This window comes from Coloeus monedula, assembly GCF_965178545.1.
Source record: "Coloeus monedula genome assembly, chromosome: 7".
Lineage (NCBI taxonomy): Eukaryota > Metazoa > Chordata > Aves > Passeriformes > Corvidae > Coloeus > Coloeus monedula.
The window spans coordinates 8,163,444-8,186,474 of record NC_138787.1 but is presented as its reverse complement, the minus strand read 5'-3'; the positions used below and the strand labels follow the sequence as shown (position 1 = coordinate 8,186,474).

The 23,031-nt window shown below is 38.3% G+C and overlaps 1 protein-coding gene across 1 annotated transcript in view; it reads left to right on the top strand.

Annotated features, from left to right (window-relative positions):
- Positions 1–23,031, top strand: part of COL5A2 (collagen type V alpha 2 chain) — a gene marked incomplete at its 5' end in the record, with an annotated part of 51,615 nt that overhangs the window by 2,676 nt on the left and 25,908 nt on the right. Inside the window, 17 exons of the mRNA XM_082285238.1 lie at positions 233–457; positions 1,898–1,911; positions 3,211–3,243; positions 3,864–4,007; positions 4,564–4,617; positions 8,183–8,293; positions 9,964–10,041; positions 12,051–12,095; positions 12,606–12,659; positions 13,267–13,320; positions 14,796–14,849; positions 15,637–15,690; positions 16,421–16,474; positions 17,521–17,565; positions 18,513–18,566; positions 19,442–19,486; positions 21,779–21,832. Coding sequence (XP_082141364.1) covers positions 233–457; positions 1,898–1,911; positions 3,211–3,243; positions 3,864–4,007; positions 4,564–4,617; positions 8,183–8,293; positions 9,964–10,041; positions 12,051–12,095; positions 12,606–12,659; positions 13,267–13,320; positions 14,796–14,849; positions 15,637–15,690; positions 16,421–16,474; positions 17,521–17,565; positions 18,513–18,566; positions 19,442–19,486; positions 21,779–21,832 — 1,172 coding nt within the window. The remainder of the gene's footprint in view (positions 1–232; positions 458–1,897; positions 1,912–3,210; positions 3,244–3,863; positions 4,008–4,563; positions 4,618–8,182; positions 8,294–9,963; positions 10,042–12,050; positions 12,096–12,605; positions 12,660–13,266; positions 13,321–14,795; positions 14,850–15,636; positions 15,691–16,420; positions 16,475–17,520; positions 17,566–18,512; positions 18,567–19,441; positions 19,487–21,778; positions 21,833–23,031) is intronic.

Here is a 23,031-nt window from a genome sequence, read left to right as displayed (position 1 = left end):
CATGGCGATTCTATTTTTCTTCTTTCTGATCAAGAAATAAGGTGGTAAATTAAGAGAGACATGTAAGATGACTGGTATTTAAAAGTCAGGAACATCAGCTTCAGCTATGCTGGTGCACTGTTTTCTCTGCATATGTGATGCTGCTTCTCATCTTGTGCTCTTTCCTTGTCCAGTCCTATTCCTTTGATTTTGTGGTTGGAAAATGTGTTGTATATTCTCTCCTCTGTCCCAGGAGAAGATGGTGAAGAAATAGCCTGCACTCAGAATGGACAGATGTACCTGAACAGGGATATTTGGAAGCCCTCACCATGCCAAATCTGCGTCTGTGACAATGGAGCTATTCTTTGCGATGAAATCCAGTGTCAAGATCTGCTGGAGTGTGAGAACCCCCAGGTGCCCCCGGGAGAGTGCTGTCCTGTGTGTCCCCACACATCTCGGGATTTTGACCCCACCATTGGTAAGAGCCTTTTCTAGTTTGAAAGGAGAGACAGCCCAAAGAACTAGGAAGCATGTGATATTGAACTTTCTAAGGCTATTTTTATGGTGAAAATTTAAATCTGAAAATGGTAGGTAGTTGACACTTACAATCCCTCTTGGGTTGCCCCACAGCTGACTCAAGACAGTTTGCTTTAGGTTATGAATCTGATATAAGCCCAAATGGCTTTACAGCTAAAAGGTTGATCTGAAATCCATCTTGATATTAGGTCGAATACTTGCTTCTTTTTGTGGCTTATCTGCAACATAAATATATATAATAAACATATTAAGATAAATGTATATTGAATACATAATGATATGTAATAAGCGCATTCTTTAAAGTGCTCAGTTCAGGGACCCTCTAATAGATGAATAAATGTAAACAGTGTAAAGTGTTTCTCCAAAGTGAAAACAGGGATCCTTTTGTGAGACATAAAAGAAGTGTGAAGTATTATTAACTCCCTATTTGCATCCTTTCTGTTATATATCTTGAAGATTGTCTTTTCCAGTCAAGTTCTTCTTCCTGGAGAGATGTGGACAAAGGAATCCCTCCTCAATTTTTCTAAAAGAAAGTTTCTTACTGTGCAATGAAAGCTACATAATACTGTGTAATGAATTATATAAAACTATGTTCAATGTATAATAGTTAATTTCTTCAGGAGATAAAATTGTTGATCAGCTTAATATTGAGCAAAGTAGTGATAAAGACCAAAGCAGAGACTTGTGTAATTGAGCAGTGGAGCAATATGTGGTGAGTATTAATAAAGAAATGGTGCATCCTGCTCTGTTTTGGGAGGCATTGGGCCAACACCAACACGGTACACCCAGCAAATATAAAAGCAGTATGGATACGTTCCCAAATTCCTTATTGGTATTTGAGGTGTTTATAAAATATTCTTCTGAAGGACTTTTTTGGGCATGAGTGTGGCTATATGGCTCTGAATGCAGGCCCATGGTGTAGTGCAGGTGCTTTTTAAACAAGAAAAGGTCAAAAATCCCCCTGTGAGCTCTGTCTTCTGAAAAATACCATGTAATATGTTGTGGATCCATCAACAGTTATTGCTGGAGTCAGTATTAAAGCTTCCCTTGACTTTCTGTCAGTCATTAAGCCAGCATCTGACAACCCCCCGCAAGATACTCTGCTTTCCTGAAGTGTTTTTCGTTATTCTGTGCAATGAGGAAAAAGGCTGAGGATCAGAGGACATTTTTGCAAAGTGTTTTGGTTCCTCACGCCTGAACAAGGGAGTATGTGTGTCCCTGGGATCTCTCCCCAGCTCCCTGTAGGCAGTGCACTATCCACTCTGCACTCAGGATCAGGGATGGCTCTAGCTGCAACACCTTCACTCAACTCTTACTGTATTGTGTCTCTCAGAGTAAAACCACTAATTTCTTCTCTTTTCTTCTTTGTCCTTTCTCATAGGTAGAGGAAGAAAGGTAAGATTTCCTTTACTTTTTTTGTAATGTATTACTACTGTTAAAAGATTCCCATGTATCTCCTTGAAGCACATCACAAAAGATATATATCAGCTCTGTTAAAAACATTTAGTTCTTTCCCTTGACCTTCCTTGGTGGCTAGGGAGATTGCAGTCCACATGAAAAAAATGCTGGGATGCAGGCAGAAATCCTGATCTTAATACAGAGAATTCCCTGGCTGAAAATCCCTGCTGTCTACATCAAAGAAATTCCAGTTTGAGTAGATTGGTTGTTTCACCTCTAGCAGTGCCACAGACTGGTTGGGAAGGTAGTAATAATGATGTCAGTAGATGCTGAACTGTTAAAGCTCGCAGCTGGTTTTTGTGCTGAGGCTGAGCTGCCCAGCGGGCAGGAGGTAGCACTAGGATCGTGTGTTTTTGCCCAGAGCCACGGTTCTGTGGGTAGCTCCTCTTGTGTGCAACTGAACAAAGGGAAGACCTGTTCTTACAAGAGAAATTAAAATGCATTTCCATAAGTAGGCCTCTAAAATAGTAAGCAACTGCAAGAAATAATTGAAATTGTTTTTAGATGATCAAGTACATACACTCACCAAAACTGAGTACTCTCTCTGCAGAGGTAGCTCATGGAAATAAATGGACTGTAACCTCCTTATTATTACTTGATAGGCAAGGCAGGAAATTTTTTATCTTTACAAAGTCCTCTTTTTTTCCTTAAAAAACCAGTTACCACCAATAGGCCTAAGCCCATGTTATTTGCTGCAACATGTAATCATTGTCAACACATTCAGCTCAAAGAAAAATCAATTGTTGAATGCTGTTGTTCTTCACTCTGTAGCTATGCAATATCATTGTCTTCTGTCCCTAGGCTGCAGATGGATTCCTATGTTCATGGATTTGATGATACATATTTTAATTTAGTATCTTGAAGAAATGGAATCTGAATGCTGCCCCAGGCTCTGTATTTCACATGAATCAAATCATCCAACAACAGAACTTCAACATATTTTCTAGCACTTTCTAGCGGTTCCAGCAGAAAAGTTTCATATTTTTTTAGTTTGATTCTTCTTTCAGACAGTATGTTATGCAGTTAGAGAATAATGTTAATTTATAGCCTTCATTTAATCAGTGTCTAGTCATTAAAATAATGCGGATTATTTGTCACAGGTACTTTAATCTTGTATCGTTAGAGAAGCCTTAGTTTTTATCACAGTCACAGGGATGGTACTGGTGAAACTGGTACTGTTAATTGTACTTGCACTTGTTTTCTGGCATCTGATGTTTTGGTGTCTTTTTCCTGCAGGGACAAAAAGGAGAACCTGGAGTAGTGCCACCTGTAAGTCAATATTTTCTTCATCCATCGGCACACCCTAGAAGTGTGCATATTAGTGCTTTAAAGCAGAATTGCAGTAATGTAGTAAGTACAACAGAACTGTATAGCCTAGGAATGAAAGGAATGAAATTAAGTATGCTGTTTCACATATGTAACGTTAGAAATTCCTGTTAGTTGCATTTTGGGTAAAGTTTTTTGCCATAATCTTTATTTTTATGGTTAGGTTTTTGTGGGAGTGTAATGGTAAATTAGTATCTAGAAAGTGGTGAAATAAATTTCATTATCTATTAATTCCTTTCTAGTGTGAAGGCAGATTCAAATAATCAATAAGTTGAGCCTAACTCATTGTAATTCACTTATTTATTTAATCTTTTTTAGAGTAGCAGTGATACTTCTAGGATTTCGCTCACATTGCTAATAAAAAGACTCCAAACTGGAAAAAGATAACCAGTGGAAATTATATTTACTTTTCTTTTTCCCTTTCCCTAAAAAGCCTTTTAAATTGCTTGGTGCTTTAATGTCCTACCTTGCTATTTGGTTTTCAATAACTGATTTTCTGTAGGGCAGTCATGACAAATGCAGCTATGATGTGTGGTAACTTTAATTTGTATTCCCTGCTCAAGGTTTCAGGGATACGAGGCCGCCCGGGACCAGCCGTGAGTACTTTTCGATCTTCTGCTTCTCTGATGAGGCATCTGCCACCTTCTGCCATTTCTGGTTTGTGTTGTGAGGGTGATGTGAAGGAGAACTCTTGCATGCCTCAGTGGGTATTGTCTGCAGAGCCACTGGCTTTGAGGAGGCAAGAAAGTTACGGGATGTTTTTACCAGTGTCAGGTCAGCCCATGGCAAGTGAATGGATGTGTGCTTGTAGCACATGAACGTCTGAGGCCCTTTGTGCCAGGTGGATGCTGGATGCTGGGGAATGCCTCTCCAGCAGGGACCAAGCAGGAGCAGGAGGAGTTGCAGGATGCTTTATGCTGTGGCTGAGCAGAGAGCAGTCCTGGACTAGCTGGGAGGGTGTCTCAAACCTGTACATCTCCACATGAAGAGCCTCCAGCATTCAGAAAATCTTTGCTGAATTAACCTGTGGAGCATGTGAGAGGTGAAACCATTTTGATCTCTGCATCATGGTTCTGCTCCCGTCACGCAATGTACAGTTGAGAAGAAATACTGAATACTTGGTGATTATAGCTGTTTTCTTCATGATGATGTAGAAAAAACCACACAAATTAATTTTCAAATAAGCACTGGATTTCATATTTGCAGAGCTTTATTAATCATTAGATAGTTTAAGAGACTTAATATTTCTGGTCTTTCTTTTAGGGACCTCCAGGCTCACAAGGTCCACGAGGAGAACGAGGACCAAAGGGAAGACCTGTAAGTTATTAAATATCTCAGAAATAAATTATCTGAACCAACCTTAAAAGATTAGATGGCTTTAAACTGTCTCTCTGTCTCCTAGAGTTACCAAAACTCCCCGTATTTTCCAGGAATCAGGTAACAAACAGGAAAACATTACTATTTCATCATTCCCAGAGTAGATTGAAACCTGAATATTTTGAGAAATGGACAGAGGTTTAGCAGTAATTCCATTAAAAGCTATACTTTCTCAACAAACATCCTCAGACAGAACTGGAACATCATGCTCCCTTGATTAGAAGTCTATGCCTGTTTGCTGGTGACTGCTGTGCAGCAGAAGCAGTGTGAGCTGTGTGGCTCAGAGCTCTTCAGAAAAGACAAGGCTCAGAAGTTAGCAGGAGTTAATATGTGACTACATTTGTTGGTATGCTGGTGAATAATGTAACCAGGATTGCTCAGTGGAAATAAAGACTTCATAAGGGAATTTTGGTGTCTGCATGTGGAGAACCACAGAAAGGCCAAAAAGGAGTGCTGAAAATACCCAAGATGACATGTTCCTTTTGAAAAAGCTAGGTCAAAGAGCAGAAGCTGCTAAAAGCAGATTTTAGAGTCGAATCATTGTAATTTCAATGTGGATATTTTCCTATCCCTCAGGCAAGCCAATACTGAGGTTAGGCATAGGCCGAAACCAGACTCCCTTGCCCTGTTTCCAGTGTGTGCCTGTTGTGTGTAGATGGTAATGGTGTTTTTAAAGCAGTGGAGTAAGTGTGTAGCCTCTTTGAGTTGGTTGCCAATCCACTGCTACTCTTCAGATCTCCATAAGAGATTTGTTTGAAGAATGAGTATCAAAATGCTTAATAGAGCTCTGGGAGTAATTGTGCAATCTTGAGGAGCATAGAGGGATCTTGACTGTGTTTTCTGAATCAGACTGTGTCTGAAGTGCTTTCCCAATGTGCAGTATTGTCAATGAGACACTAAATAAATTCTGATTGCCTGCCATGCATCTCTTGTGTCTCTACAGAGTGGTGGCTACAAGCACCTAAAATCCCAAAAGGTTGTAAATGCATTTGAGTCCTTTTGACACAGGTTATTATTCTGCTTTCAAGGAATAACAAAGGATTGAGAATCAGTAAGCTCCTTTGCAAATGTTCCATAAGAGGTTCTGGTGAGCTGTGTGTATGTGAGTGTAGGTCTGAGACCAAGAGCACTGCTCTCAGAGTCACAGTGACTGCTAGTGCACGGATTTTGTTTTTACTTGTGGAAAAGAAATGTTAGCTCGCACCTGCAGTTTATATTATGAAAACCCCTCATGGAGCAGGTAGCCTGGTACAGACTGCCTTTATAAAATTAATCCGGGTAAGTACATTACTGACTGGGGTTGTTACTAATGCACTAAGCACGTTTCCAAACTATTTATTTCTTCAGATTATTTTTTGTTGTTCTTTAAAGTCAGGCTCCTCCTGACTAGTGAGCAGAAGGACTCTGCCGTGGGTCTCTGCCTTCTACAAAAGCAGGACCCTTGGGTACAAAATGAATTCAGGAATATTAGCATATTTTTTTACATCAGATTTTTTGCTAGTGTAACAGTGAGAGACAGCTAGGGAATAGTATGGCTGCATTTGCAAAATGCATCTAGGGAGGGGGAGTTTTGGAGCATGATGATATTTTAGTTGTTTACAAATGATCTTTTGAAGACAGAAAATAAACTTGGACATCCTCAGAACCATTCATATGTTTTTTCTTTCAATGTGGATTTACACTTGATTTTACTTGCAGTAGCAGTTTCAGTAGATAGAAATTTAGGAGTGTTCTACCATGAGCTGCATTTATTGCAAGCAAAACCTTTGTTTCCTGACCAGCAGCAGCGATAGGCCAGAACGAGACAATTGTGTGTTTAAATGGTGCCACCTCGTGGCGTTTGTGAGAATGTTTTTCCTTTTTCCTCTTTTTTTTTTTTTTTTTTTTTTTTGTTACACTTCGCTGACCTTGAACTGGTGAAAGAAAAGGGCTCTTTTCTATACATATTAACATGTAAATACTGTAAAATTCATAAAATTACAATCAATATTTCATTAAAAACCCACCAAACTGGTTATATACCACTAGTTACTTGCTACCTACAAATACAGACGTGTGGTGACTTTTTGGTTTTCAGGTATGTGGTTGCATTTTTGCTCTTGAAGCAGTTTGAGTTTTGGTGACTAAAAAGCAGGTCCTTTTCTAAAAAAGAAATTTAAAAAGGCACTTTTTCTCTATTAGATTTTGTTAAGGTGTCTTGTTTGGGTATTAAAAATCAGCAATCCTACAAAAACTTGCTAAATTCTTTATAGGCAACTGTGGTTTTGTGTTTTTTGGTGGGTTTTTTTTGGTTTTTTTTTTTTTTTTTTGTCTAATGCTTAGCTTTGTTTTCTTTTTGTTTTGAGAACAAACAAATAAGGTATCTCCATTCTTTTCCTCCTTGGGACAGTAAGCACTTTTAGGTTTGGCAGTGTATACTTGTGTTTATAATTGATATATTAAAGAATGAAGTTTTGTGCTAAAACCTTCTGTTTCCATCCAACATGCACAGACCTTCTCATTTGTTCAGAATGCCATCTCTTCACAGCTCCTTTTGTGAACCATATGAGTTCAAACCATACCAGTTAAGATACAAATTCCACTGAAATGTGTTGCAGACACAGTCCTCAGCTCATGGAAATAAAAGCAATCAGTCTGATTATTAATTGTGTCTGAAAAGATGACTCAGTGAGCCAGGCTTCTAAAATTTTCTGTTTAAGGATTCTTAAAACAGAAGAGCTATTACATAGTCTAAACTTCTCTTTGCTTTGGTCAAGCATTTTATTCTAATGAAAAAAAAGGAGTAGTAACAAGCACTTTAAAGTCTATATTTCTGACTGAAGCATGTCTTTATTGGCCCCATTACTACTCATTTTGTTCCACTAATGTTTTATTACCTGCCTCCATATTTAATTTTAGTTCTTACATGAGTAAAGATGTGTGTAATTTAGGAATTTAAAGTGGGGATGAAAATGAGAGCTATAGGACGGGCTCCTAACCTATTCTGTAAATACTAGCTAGAGGTGACTTCAACACCAGATAACTTACCCTGTGTTTCTGGCATTATAACTGTGTTGAGAATTCAACAACGGTATGAACTGGCTAAACCATTCATGATGTCAAGTAAGCTGTAAAAATTCAGCATTACTCTGGATTTTCCTAAGCTTCTGTGTGTCTTTACATTTATCTGAGCGGTACACATTTTAGAAGTAAATTAACTTTATTCCTTATGGTGTGCAAAACCAAATAGTTTTTCAGGAATAGGATACTCTAGTATGGAATGATAGGAAGCCTGAGTTTCTAAAAGAGCTTCTGATAGAAATTACTGCAGTTTACTTATGTGTTGGATTCATGATTAATGTTAGTGCTTCTGATCTGAAGGTGGGAACGGATCTTTAGGGATGTTGTTTGTTTGAAGATCTTTCTGTAGAAATACAGATTTATCCAAAGAGGCAGGTGTTCATCAGTTACAATGATTTCAATTAATACCTCTGCACACTGTTGACATTCCTGATTTTCTTTGTAGGGTCCTCGTGGTCCTCAAGGGATTGATGGGGAACCTGGTGTCCCTGGCCAGCCTGGTGACCCTGGTCCTCCAGGGCATCCCACTCACCCGGGACCAGATGGAATAAGCAGGGTAAGTTTTACATTTGCTGTAGCCGGAAGTGAAGCGAGTGTTTGGCCAGATCCACACGATATAAATGGTATCTTGCCTTTGGTTCCATGACTGTGCAACACTGTGCCCGTGCTTCCTCTCTCCCAGTCACGAGGGGCAGCAGCTAGTGGCACTGCAAATCCTGCCAAAAGCTGGGGCAAGCTGAATGTGAGAAACCTTGGAAAGGATGCAGCTTTCACAGCAGCTTTTAGCATCTAGAAAAGCCAAACTGCCCTAATCTAGAACCACCACGAGGGTTCTGTCACTTCCACCAGCCAAGGGATCTGAGAAATAGCACAGAGGAAATGAGCGCACCAAATTAGGAATATAGAAAAGAGAAAATGAAGAATTATAAATAACTAATGAGAGAAACTAAAATGTGGTTGATTATACTTCTTGCTGGAATTATTCAGACCAACACTGAGAAGATTAAGAAAGAAATTATTTGTGAAAGCAATGCTAACCAGCCATAGATACAGACAAGGTATTTGGCAAGATTTCTTTTCCTCCTCCCTCTTCTATTGGACACTAATTATGGTTGATAATGAAGTACATATTTGAATTTATTAAGTATATTCAGTTACACATTTATTGCTGTTTTGACACCTGTTTTGACTGCTCATTTCATTGTTCCTGATGTGTTACTGGAAACAATAGAGTTACAGTGACAAAAATCTGCAATATTTGTGTTAGGCCAATGGCTTGCAACTTTGGGCAGCATTTCATGACTTAACCACATTTCCAAATAGTCCTGAATCCAGCAGACTCAGACCAAGTAAATATCTTCAGCAGACAGGAATCTCTTAGAATCACAGAAGCACCATAATGGGTGTTAGGCCATTATCCTACTTAAAATTCCACAGAAAATATGGAAGAAAGATGTGGGTGGAAATCTAAGACATTTTTGTTTGTATTCCTGTCTCTGACGTCAGGCAATCTCTGGCCTTTAGAAGATGTGTTTGGGGACCAATCTAATGAGGAGATAACTGTAAATGTTGGGGGATTTGAATCCACGTTTGAGCAGTTGCTCAGCCCCTGTAAACTCTGGCCTGCTGTGAATGAGGATCTGGCTCTGAATGAAGCAAAATAAAACTGTTGATTTCAGCTATGTACTTGCAGAACAAGGAGGGCACTGCAGTTTCTCCCTTCTCTAACTCTTTGGTCTCTGTGAATTGATAGGAACAGCAGTGCCTTTCCGCTTTGCTGGATAAGGGCAAGATACTTAAAAATTCTAATCTGCAATCATAAAATTGGCTACATTTCTGTTTATCTTAAGATATTTCTGAACTTGAAGCATGGTAAGTGGGAAAAAAAAAAGGAAGGAACATGGTAGTTTTGGTTTAGATTTGAAGGTCATGAAAAAAATGTAATTATTTTAATGGGAGGCTTTCCTCTTTTTAGGTTATTTTACTACTTGTTTAATATTAAAGTGGAAATAGAATAATAAGCATATCATGTATTCATGGTGTCTTTGAAGCTTTAAACACCTCAAATTTACAGGAAGGATAAATTTTGTTTTGGTGATTAAAACAAGAATTTAGTTGTTAGTACTGCAAAAACAAGGTAAATAATGAAGATGTGATTACATGGATTTTTGCCTTATAAAGCATCACAATGACTTACAGCTAAAATCACCCATCTTATTTTTCCAGCCCTTTTCAGCTCAGATGGCAGGACTGGATGAGAAATCTGGACTTGGTAGTCAGATGGGCCTGATGCCTGGTGCAGTGGTAAGACCACATTAGCCCTGTACAGTAAGAGAGGCTGGAAGTGGAGTGCATGTACAAAAACCCGAAAGCTTCCTATGCCTCTAGAACCTGGATAGAACCTCTAGAACCTCGAGTAGAGTTTTGCACAGTACCTGGGGAAAAAAGTGAAAAAACCCCCATTTTTCTGTAAAATGACAGCTGCTTCTCCCACCTCTAGCCTCCCACCTCTATCCTTCTCTCCTTCTGAAATATAGCAGCTACTAACAGCAAGGCACAGGAGAAAAAAACAGCTCCTTTTGAGTTGCTGCAGAGTGACTGAAAATTGTCAGGTATAACACAAAGCAGAATAAACAAATATGTAACATCTTTTCACATGGTGACATCAAATCAGAGATTTTTTTTTTTTGTAGAAATTTAAAAACTTATTTCCGAAACCAACTCTTAAGTCTATGCTTTGTTATTTGAAGACAGACTTCCTGTTTCTCCAGTGGGTCCAGTTTTTTCACTGGCATCCCTCATTATATTAGATATGCCTCACCTCATTAGATATGCTCTTTACTTTGAGTGCACTGGGGAATTTCAATGGTAACATTGAAATTTTCTACTGTCTGTGAAAGCTGTTTCACCCCCCTAAGTTTTTTCTTCTGGGACTCTTGGGGTTGTTTCTTAATAATACCTCTCTTCACGTTTGATACCTTGAAAATACTGTTACCCTCTTTACCGATATTTTTTAACATCCATTCTGAAGGAAACCATCTTTTAGTGATTTTACTGCCCGTGAGTTTGCCCACCTGAATCGTACCCAGGTCCCCACTGGTAGCCTTCAAAATCAGTTCCAATGCCATACAAAAGGTTCTAAAAATAATTTGATATTTTGCCTTAGGACTAACCTTTGCAATGAGTTCTTCAAAGAACTTTTTGCTGAATGTCTCTCTTCAGTGAATTTGCTTTCTGAACATAACAATGATTTGTTCCACATGTCTGTCCTACTTTGTTGCTTACATTGTTTTGCTTAATCCTTTCACTCAGTTTGTCTCAAGGTATTGCATGTCTTGTACTGCCTCCTCTCTTGTCATTCTCAAATATGGTTAATTTTAATGTTAATATATCTATGGCCTTGCACAAAATCTGCTAAAGTCAGCTGGCACTCACTTGTGGTTTTTGGATCGATTCACCATGTTACGTGACATCCTTTTTTTCTTCTCTTGTAAACTGGGTAACTGACAGCTGAAACATTGTGTTGTTTCTAATGTTCATTAGCTTTTTTTTTAAATGGCCCATTGCTAACTCTTCCACATTTGCTTTGTAAAAATTATTAAAAATTAATGAATTTTAAAAGACATAAATCTTGAATTTCTGTCAAAATGAATGGTTGTCTGTTACAGCTATTTTTGTATTCCTAGAACCAAGATAATGACTTTCAAACAAGATAATGTTTATTTCATGTTACAAGTTACAATTAGATTTGAGATTTTTCCGAAAAGTCCCATATGACATTTTCTAAGGGACAATCTGAGTTTTGTGTAACAAACCACAATGATTTGGAAAGCTCCTTTGGTGGTTCATATGATATATTTAAACACATCCTTTCATTACTGCTTTTCAGCTCATGACTGAGAAGAACAAGATGAATTTATTTTGTCAGTGATTCCATTATGGGATTCATCTGAGTAATGAGATTCCCTTCAAGTGAAGACTATTCCCCCCAACTCTTATTTTGTTACTACATTTTTTTTGTGGAGCTAGACAGACAGTTTGGTTATTCTGATTCCAGAGACTGTGAGGTTGCAGAAAGCAGCCAAGTCCGTATTTTCAGCTGCTAATGAAATTATGCTCCTGTGGCTTTTGGACTTTGAAGATTTCATTCAACATGCATTTGTATTTCATAATGCCAGTTTTGAGTAAAAGCCTTTCTGAGGTTTGACTGTAGAAATGCTCATGGTCACTATCAGGCCATTTTGCTCTTTCTAGTGTGAATGTTACTTGGGAAAGGTTGTTTTTCAGTGTGTAACAAGTTGTGTGTTCAACAGGGTCCAGTTGGTCCACGAGGTCCTCAGGGTCTCCAAGGAAAACAAGTGAGTGCTTCACCTCAGGGGATTTAATTGGCCAGAGCTGAAGGCAAAGCTCGTAGTGATCGGGGTTTGTACGTCTCTGGGGCAGTGTCCCTCCTCAGTGACTTGTGGCTGAATGCACCTTCCTCCAGAAGGGGAATTTAAACAAGGGCTCTGCTCCACATGGACTCTATACACAAGAATTGGCTCCAAAAGAACAGTTTATTAGATCTTTAACAGGGTTTTAACCCAACACATTTTTTAATGAGTGAGCAGCAAAGAAAATGGAGACTGTTCTGGTTTTGTTATTGGCATGGTGTTAAGTTTCCAGTGGCATTTGTGTATGGCACAGGATTTATCTACAGCTTGAGGGGTTTTAGTATCCAACTTTCACTCATATGGAAATGTGAACTGGTTCTGAATTAGAATCCAGACTCTCTCATGGACTGTGATTTTCCTGGTCATGGATTTTAATTTATATCCTTATAATTGCTTTTGGAATTTGTAACTGTATTAATCTTTGGTTAATTTTAGGGTGGTGCTGGCCCCACAGGCCCACCTGGTGAACCTGGGGATCCAGGACCAATGGTAAGACCAATAAATGCAAACATTTCTACAACAGAATTGCAAATATGCTATACTTTTTTATTTTAGAACATAATTTTTGTCATGTTGCTTCAGCTGAAACTATTAAGCAACTTCAATGAAGAGTTGTGGTGTTCAAAGCATGTTGTCCTGGATCTGTGAATTTGAATTGTTTTGAATGTGAATAGCAAGAATTATATTATGAACAGTCATTGTTTTCCAGCACAGGCCTGAGGATGATTAGGCACTGGTAAAACCGTACCTGATAGTGTACGCTTACACAAAGGGTGATAAGACTATTTTTTTTTGAGGCAACAAAATGATTCAAAAGTAAAAGCAAGAACCAGAGATTTGAAGCAACAGCGACTGTGATTTTTAATGTTCTGGTTTTTTTTCCTGAAGAATTTATCCTATAACTTCTTATAACATAATGCAGATTTTCTAGGGTCAGGATGGTTAAAAGAGCACCGCAAAATTAAGCAAGTGTGCTTGGGCGTAAAATCTTCCTTTTTCTACATCTTTTTTTCGTAAAACCAGACTTTGAAATGGAGGAAATAGATATTTTAGTGATGGCTAAACTGACTTCTCAACAAATATATTTATTTTGTAGGGGCCAGTTGGCTCTCGTGGACCAGAGGGACCTCCAGGCAAACCTGGTGAAGATGTAAGTTTGTTATTCTTTGTATCTTGTTTTATTTTTAATAAAACAAACATTGGCATCTGTGAGACAGTGACTAACTAGCAGATGTGCCTGTTCTAACTCCTATTGTCTGCTTACTTTGCTTTGTAATTGTACTCCTCATTAAATCCACTGTCACAACTGTGAATCTTGGCAACCATTTTCCAACCCCTCCTTTCTTTTCCTTACATGTCATCATCATACCTAAAGTCTAAGCACCAACTATGCTATTTCTTGCTTCAGTAAGTTCTTAACTGAGATATCTTTCTTGAAATCAAACATAATAATAAATCACAGTTACAGGGGGTCATCTGGAGGCATCTCATGTCTTTTGGGATTGCATGTTGGGGTAGAAGAGCTATAGTGGCAGTATACATGTGTGTCTGGACAAGATTTTAATATTTAATTTCTTTAAAAAATTGATAATTGATATTCTTAACAGATTTTTTTTTCTTTATCCATGTATGCACACATATATATGTAAAATGTATGTTTTATACATGTTACATGAGTGTATATGTACTGCACGACAGCCGAAGACCTTACTGGTCGATGTATATTATTTGTTTGCAAATCACATTAAATCCATCTGAACTGTAATTTATAACTTGGAAATTAATTAGAAAACTGCAGATGCCATTTTAGTATGGAAATTAATTGTGTAATAGCTACTTTCCCATTAAACTGTACAAAAAGTTTTAAGAGTCCTTGGCAACAGTTAACTCTCAGCACAGGGAAGTCAAATCTTGACACTGTTCTAAGAACTTCTTCCATTTCCATTGTTTGGGTGTCTTTAATTGCATTTATGAAACACTTTGCCTTTTCTTTGACCTGCAATTATTTTTCTGAAGCCTTTCATTTTCCTACTACCCAGCGTCCTGGGTGTATTTGAACTGATTGATGCATGTAAAGGACTGTTTGGCTGTGACTCTGAAGGGCTTTGACTGATCTTCAAAATATACTTGTTTGGTTCCGACTGACCGTATTGTTTTTCCTATTGCATTACAGAGAAAATAGTCACTGTCCTAGAATGAAATGATACACATTTTAAAACTTTTGAATGGAAGGAGAGTAAAAAGCTACAACGCAAGTAGTTTTAGATTGCTGTGGGAAATAACAGCAATTTGATGCTCTGTGTGAAGATGACAGTAGGTTGCCTCATTAATTTCCATCAGGGAAACCAGGTGACAGCACCATCTCCTCATGGCTGGGATGCATTGTAGGCTCAGCCTTCAGCTTTCCCAGTCCTCAGTTAAAAACCCTTCATAAGTTAATGTGTCTAATGCACATTTGCTAGGCATGCGTGCAGTTGGTTTATGTTACTGACACTGTTACAGCAAAGAGAGGATGCATAATACTGATGTGAATGTCCTCATTTGTTTGAATGGAAGAATGATACAAAAAGTCCATTTTCATATTTCCTGTTTTAACACGTTTCTTTTTTTCCCCTTCTTCCTTAGGGTGAACCTGGCAGGCCAGGACAATCCGGTGAGCCTGGATTTCCAGGATCTCCAGTAAGAGCGTGATTATTTACATTTTAGCAAAATAATCATATGTCGTCATATGATACTGGTTTCTTATCGCTTCATCCTCCTGTGACTCATCAGTTTTGCTTTTAATTATGAGTGCAAAGTTCTGCCATTCAGTATCTGAAGTCCTTGTCTTAGCTCGCTCTTTGGCTCCAGATTGGTGTTTGCTTTGTTGCTGAGAGGATAACTTGTTATCTGAGATCTTTGTTCTAAATTCATATGACCAATATTCTGACACAAGGCGCTTATCTCCCTTCCATTAGCCTTTCCAGAGAAACTTGGTAGGAAGCTAAGTGAAAGAGAGCTTTGGTTTAGTTGCTAAATGTGTTTTAGTAGCAGTGGCTTATCATGTTTCTGGACTGGCATATTCTGAAAGAACAGGTACAGTGTGCAGTTCTGAGTTTCTGTTTTATTTTAAATGATTGTTCTGAGTTTTGATCTTGGCTTAATTAATGTTTCTCCATATTAACCCTCAAAACTTGACCTGCTGCTCCTCTTATTTCATTGCTTCCGTTGAAAGTTGAAGTTTGATCACACAACAATGTAAATGATAAAGCTTTTAATGTCAGTGAAGATGTTAATAATGCTGAGACTAACTTCAAGGCTGTATAATCTGTGACCTGCTCAAATGTTGTGCCTCACTATGATGAAGGTGAAGGAGTGTTAGCAATATTAGTATTACTGCTGCTGCCCTTGTCCCTGTTAGCACCATTATTGCTCGGTTTATCTGCAGAATCAGGATTGGATTTGTTTTTTTCTTTTTCCTACCTAGGGCCCTCGAGGCTTTCCTGGTGCTCCTGGTCTCCCAGGTCTCAAGGGTCACCGGGTAAGAGACAAGGTTTTCCCTCTGTGTATAGATGATATTTCCTGGCAGCTTCAGAATGAAGTTTTTTCTTTGTATCTGTGCAGCATTTGCCTACACTAGAGACGAGGCAGCTGTAGCAGAATTACTGACATTTGAGAGAAAGAGGGCCTTGCAGAAAATCAGCACTATTCCCCTTTAAGCTGACCTCTGTATTACATGCTCCAGTGCTTTCTTCATTCTATTTTCAAATGTTCTGGGAATCTGGAAGGAGTTTGCATGAGCCCTGCCAAGCTTCAGGAGGCGCAAACCTGACAGTTCTCTCACTTTGTTGGCAAGTCTTGTATTAGGGTGGGGAACTTGAGAGGTGGATATGTTTGCAACATGGAGTGATTACAAATTACCAACTTTTCTGGCCAGAATTTTACTTCAGGGAGGAATAAATACGTTTCCTATGGCTCAGAGCCTCCTCCTTGTTGTTTTAGGATTTTTTAAAAAAACTTTCTTGTTTTAAAAAGGAAACCAAATCCAAGGAAATGTACCTTGTACAAATGGTTTCCATTTAGGAAATGTTTAAAAACTTTATTCCATCTGTTTTTTTTTTTCTTCTTTATCTTTTTTTTCTTTTCTTACTCTTACCACCTCAGATCCATTTTTAATCCTTTAGTATCAAGTTACTTTAACAATAATAGTAGGAATGCTCTCTGTATGTACATCTATAAATACAATTTCTTCATATTTTTATAACTTATAGGGATTGAAAGGACTTGACGGTCCAAAAGGTGAAATTGGAGCAGCTGGAGCAAAGGTATTTTCATGGCCCAAACAACTAAATGGTTAAGCATGTTTTCTGTCATACCAAGATCATGAAAGGCAGGAGATCTTTCAAACACAGCTTTGTACCCTCCCTGACCTTTGTATGGGGAGGGAGTTCAGTAGTGCCAGTCCCAACTTCAGCTGGGGCTGCTTTAGGCCTGTAAGGGATCACTGGCTGAGCTGAGTGCTCCATTTGTGACACATATGTGATACTGAAGACAGCAGAGTCTGTTAATAAAGGGCCCTTGCACTTCTTGCAGTTTTCTACTTGAACAGTTCGTGGTTCTTGTTGGCTCTTTGTGACCAAGTTGAACATTTTTTAACATAATCAAATAAAGCAATGCATAACTAAAACCTGATTCTCCTCTTTCAAATTATGAGAGATTGGCATAAAAGAAATAGGCATTGGAGAGGAGAGGGGATATATTCTATGAAACTGACTATTTTATTAGTGTATTCTCTTAGAATTTTTGATCCCCACTGGCACTGTACCACTCTTACAACTTTAGATCAAAGCAGTGGTAACACAGGATAGCCAGTTGGAGTCAATCCTTTCAAGATAGGTTAAAAGATGTTTTAAAAGAGCATACTTTTTTCAAGCTTTTTTGCTTTCGTCAGTACTGGTACTGAAACATTTTTGGCCTAACATAGGTGATAATTGAATATGGGACAGAACTATTCCTTTAGATTAAAAAGATAGTAAATGAAGTGAATCTTCCAAAATCTGAATTTAAATGTGAGATCAGTAGTTAAGGAGAGTTTATGTAAGAAAACATTTCTTTCCCAAGATTGCCTACCACTTTCGGTGGAGGCAACAACAGCAGCAGTCTTGGCAGAGAACACATAAACACTGAGAACACATTGACATTGCATTTCCATCAGCATGGGGAACAGAGTCCTTGCCATGTGTGATGCACACAGGTACCTGTGCAGATCTGCCCCCGCGGTCCAACATAAGCATGGACGACAGGGATGAGATGTGACTCTATTTTCCTTTCACCTATTTCTATAATTGTGTCATTTTGCTCTCTTTTCTAGGGAGAGTCCGGACCAACGGGAGCCATGGGTCCAACAGGTCCTCTAGTGAGTGTCACATGCACTGGGTATTGCAGAAGCGATTGTAAATATTATTGCCAGTGGGAATTTCAGGGGTTTGGTACCTGTATTTGAGCTCATGGAGCTGAACTTTCTCTTCATGAAGGCTTAATTTTCTATTACTCTGACAGTGAATTTGGTCCACTGTAAGCTGTTACTGCCCTGCATTCACAGACATAGGTAATAATGATAAATCAGAAGGCTCAACAGAGACTTGGCTGCAGGTGTGGTGCTTGTTTCCCAACTCATGTAAGTGTAGGGTGATAGTTTTGTCTTTTTTACAAGTTGATGCCTCATATAGAGTGATTTCAACATAAGAAAAACTGGCTTAGGTTGCTCTGAGATAGAACTGGAGTAATTTAGATCAGGAGTAAACTAGGTAAGAAAACCATGGACAGAGGGTTTTGGAGGTTATGGTGAGGATAAGTATGCATGACCTGGAAGTGAAATGGAGAAACTTTTTCTTAGAGTAATCTTCATTCAGATGTGGTTTTGGACAACTGAATATGTGTGAGTAGTGTTACATGACAAAAATTGACTCTTGGCAGTGCTTCTGGAAGTAAAGCCTCTTTCTGATATCAGATAAGGGCATCTCTCTGTGAAGCATTATGTTGTGTGTAGAATGTAATACCCCTGAAGTGGAATCTAATTTGTGAATAAGATTTAGTGAAGGAAGTTGCATTATTGTCACTGGTGAGAAAATACAGAATTAATTCTAGTGTGTTTAAAACTGGAAATACTGTTGGAATGCAAAAAGAGAAATTACAGTTTATTAAGTTTCCACTTGTGAGGCTGTAAGGATTTAGATGAGCTGCTACTTCTTTTCTGCTATAGGACAAGATAAGCTACACCTGCAGGAGTGAAAAAAACCAACCCTTTTTATTGTTCTGACATGAAGACCTCCTAAATGAAGCACTTTTTTTTCTTTCTTCAAGGGACCTAGGGGAATGCCAGGAGAAAGAGGACGAATTGGACCACAGGGTGCCCCTGTAAGTAGCATCTTCCTTCTCTCTTGTAATTCTTCTCCTGTTTTACTTAAATTTAAATCCCTGAGCCTGAAAGTGTTTGTTAATGTGACTTGCTACTCACTTGTGTGGTGAGCTCTGCTGTAGCTTAAGAAAGTTAGGTCTTAGCAGTTTTGTGGGGTGAGATCTTTGCTATAAATTTTAGAAGTTAAAAACAGGTTTAAAATAAGAATGGTTACTATATGGTAATTTCTTATAGCAGAGCTGCCCATGAGTCCAAATACCCTCACAGCACAATTTTCTGGGCTATAAAAATGTCTTCTGTGTTTCTGTGGAATTTCTTGAGAGAGGTTCTTTTCAGAAAAAATTATTTAACTGGAAATAATATGTTTCAATTTTGTCTGGAAAAAGGTTTAAAATGAATGTTTAGATGCAGCCTTTCCATTCAGATTTCAATTTAGGTGAAATCTAAAAATTCAAATCCAGATAATAAGGCTATCTTCTTAAAAAAATTTTGACTTTCAGCAAAAAGAGAGATTATCCTTGACATGAGATCATATTTGAGTTAGAACTTTCATCCTGCTGCTTTTATGTCCAGTGTCAAGTATTGTTTTCTGGCATTTCTCCCTATGACTTTCCTATGCTCCACTTGTGTCACGTGCCCTATACAATGACACTCTCAGAATATCGTCCTTTCTGAAAATAGAGAAATCCATTAACTCAAATGGGAGCATAATTTCTTCCAGACGTTTTCCATGACAGTGTTTGGAGGAATTTGCAATCCAGCATTTCTTCAATCACTTCAGTATATGGCTTTATCGCAAATGCTGACGAGAGGTAATTAAAAAAAGTAGGTCGAGGTCTTACAAATAGTCTGTGTTTTCTGTTTTCATGTCTAGGGTGGACGTGGCCAGCATGGTATGCCTGGGAAGCCAGGCCCAATGGTAAGGGATTGGTTCTCAACCACCTACGTTTTCACTTCATATTTCCACTTGCCTTTTGACACTACCCGAAAAAACCAAAAAGAAACATTGGCAGTTGGTGGTATCAGTTAAGTGCATCTGGAATTAATTATCTGAGAATGATTCCTAGTTCTACTCTGTTTTAATGCTGTCCTCTGCAAAATTGTCCTCTGTAGTTTACTTCATCTAAAGGTTTTAATTTTCAGAGGAGTAGGCCATAGCATTTCCCGGGGAGGTGATGCTCTGCTGCTCTTATGGAGTCCATATGGTAGGGAGGAAAGTGCCTGCACTGCAATCTAAAGCAGTTCACAATTGCCTGTTATCTTCCTTCACATGCAAAGTTGGCAAATGAGGCTGTACCCATTGTCAGCAAGAAGAAAGGCGCTCACTGATAGCACAACTTGCTCTCTGCAATTGTTCCATTAGCAAATGTGTAAAAGAGCCTTTTAATTAGGGACAGTCACTTTTTGAACTGAAGAACCAGAAGCCTGTGTCTGAATGTGTGCCAAGCTGAGAAAGCCTGGCCTGCATGGCTGTTGAAGTTCTCCCACCACGGCAACAGGGCTGCAGAGGAAGACGTGGCTGTTTACATTCAGGGTGTCAATGTAGCAAAAGATGTTGGTTTTGATCTTACAGTCCAATCTCACACTGCATTTGCAAAATACATTTGTGTATTTTGCAATACACGAGTCAGGGATTATTCCCATGCATACAGTTAATTTTGTGTTGCTTTTGCATGTGAAAACTAGTGATGATTTTGTACTATTTTTGCCAGGCCAGCTTCCACTTCAAAAATGTAGTATTTATGTTTGCTTTTTTTATAAAAGCACCACTTGTAGGATATGGTGGACAGCTCCTATCTGTTGATGTAGTCAGCCTTTACCGTTTTGCAATGTTCAGCTTAGAAAAAACCAACAAACTGAACACAAACCCAACAACCAAATGCCCCAAAAGCACTGCACCAAAACCCCCCCCTCAAAACCCTAAACCACACCTGTCTGCAATTAGAATTTCCTTCTGTGCATACTCTTGAAGAGACTTTCTCAGACTAAGTTCTGAGAAAAATTCATTTACCTGTTTCATCTTAATGAACATACTGTTTTATTAAAAACTTCGTTAAAAAACAATTAACTGTAATGGAAGCTCAAAAAATAAGTGTGAATTCCTAAAAGCTACAAAACTCAATTATTTAGTTTATCATGAAGGAAAGGTAAGTTGTTATAAGAAACTTTAAAACAAAGAAACGATTTAAAAAAAAAAGTTCAAAAAAGCTGGGTTGCAAGCTAGGAGGTTTTACATGAAGCTTGTAATTTTTCTTTGGCATAGATTGTGAGCTCAGCTTCACTGGACATGATAAGTCGTTGGCTAATATTTTTGGAAAATCCGACGTAGTGTCACAAGGGAGACACTCGTCCTTAATGCACATGTTTCTCATTGGAGAAAGTGTTAATAAAATGTGTTGTTTGGGTCAGTGCAGTGGTACACCAAAATCCTGGAACTCTTCCTGCAGAAAGAGAGAGATTTGGCAGATATTATTTGTGATCCAATAAACTGGGACATAGGTTTTCAAAGATATACTTAGTGAGCTGTTGCATCAGTTCTGTAGAAATCCAGTGCAAGGTCACAGCAGAAGTGTTGTTAAGCAAAATAATCAGATTGTTCTGATTAAGTTTGTCAGGAGAGCTTTATTACACAGAACATTTTTCTCAGTATGAATCATATTTTACAAAAAGAAAATCAGAAAAAGATAAAGAGGAATTATCTGGGAACAGTGTTGCAGTGAGTATTAATAACCACTGTGTGCCGCTATCCAGAGACTTTGGAATACAGTAGAAAGTTCTGTGAATGTCTTGTTCAACCCAAGAGGCATTATGGAAATGGAAGCATCTCTGCCTCTATAGCCCTGAAACATTGATACAAAGTCTGTGTTTCACAGCTTGCAAATGAATTTGCTGTGAATTTAGGAATCTTAATTCCCATAATTGTTAACTGTGAATTGTGTATGTTGCAATTTGGGCATTAATAGCTGAATCAAGAGGTGTAGCTTTGCTGAAATCAGCAAACACATTTTTAAAGAACTGCACCACAATCCCATAAAATGTATATGTATCTCTTAAAAACCTGATATTTATAGTTATTTTGGTTTTGTTATAAACAAATGTTTTATAACCAAAAAATACATGTAATCCTAGACCCACTTTTACCCGGTGATGAGATAATAATCTGTGTGATCTAAACTGATGAATTACAGCTTTATGTGTCTGTCTTTTATAGGGCCCACTTGGCATAACTGGTTCTCCAGGTTTTCCTGGTGTTCCTGGTGTAAAGGTAAAAAATAAAATGAAAGTATCTTTTTAAAATGTCTAACAGCACACAAGTGAAAACGTGGACTAGACTACACAAAGCTCAGATTGACATGTGTACAGATCCCCAGGAGCTGCTCTGAAATCACTCTTAAGACCTTCAGGCAGAAGATAAATGAAAAAAAAAAAAAAGCCAAATGAAGCAATTGCAATTCACCACTGTTAAGATATTTTCCTTTCCCTTTTTCTCATGTCAAGGGGTAATTATAAGATAACTGTCATGCTGTGCATCAGGAATCTTGTCCAGTATATTCAAAGAATTGCAAGCTACATATTTAGAAGTGAGTTTGTGGGGGCAAGTCTAAGACAATATGGAGGCAGGACCTTCCAGTGCTGAAGCTGCTAGTTTTGGCCAAGAACATTTTTTGAGTTGATCTGGACTGGTAAAGGAAATGCCTGAACCCCAGCAGAGATGTGCTGCAGTTCATCACAACAGAGCACATCACAATTACTACATTTTGTGGCTTGGAGTGATTGGGCTGTGAAATGAAAAACTTTCATTGGCTGCAGCACTGTCTCTATGGCACTTCCCCCTCTTGCTTTTCAAAAAAGTGTTCAGGTTTTCTTTCTTCTTCTCAGCCTTGAGACAAGATAGAAAATACACCTCATACAGCTTCCTTATACATGCCCTTCACCCAGCTGCTCCTCTTTGTTCCTTTACACTCCTAAAGCCTGATAAGAAAATGTTATACAAGAAGAAACTCTCAATTGGTCGGGTAGCCAAGTTCAGCAGATGTTGTGTGTTGTTGTGAAGCTGGCAACATTCATGAAACTGTTTGGAAACAAGTCTTAATAACAGTATCAACTTTATAATAGAATAGCAGGTTGAAAGGGGACCTCTAAGATAATCTGCTCCAACCTTTCTTGGAAAAAGCACACTCTAGACAAGATGAGTATACAGTTAAATGACAGCTCTTGTAGTGCATGTCATAAAATGTTTTAGTATGGCTCAGCATGATATTACCTAAGTAAATGTTTGAAAAAGCTGTCACATGGTGAATCGATTACAGCTTTTGAACAGGAGAAGCTACCTTCAAGTTTGATCATCAGATGATGTAAAATTGGAATAGTTGCTTTGAACTCATGAAAGCTCAGCAGATTATACAATGAAGATGTGGATTTGAAGCATGAAGATGTGATATTAACAGCCCCAGTTCCAAAAGG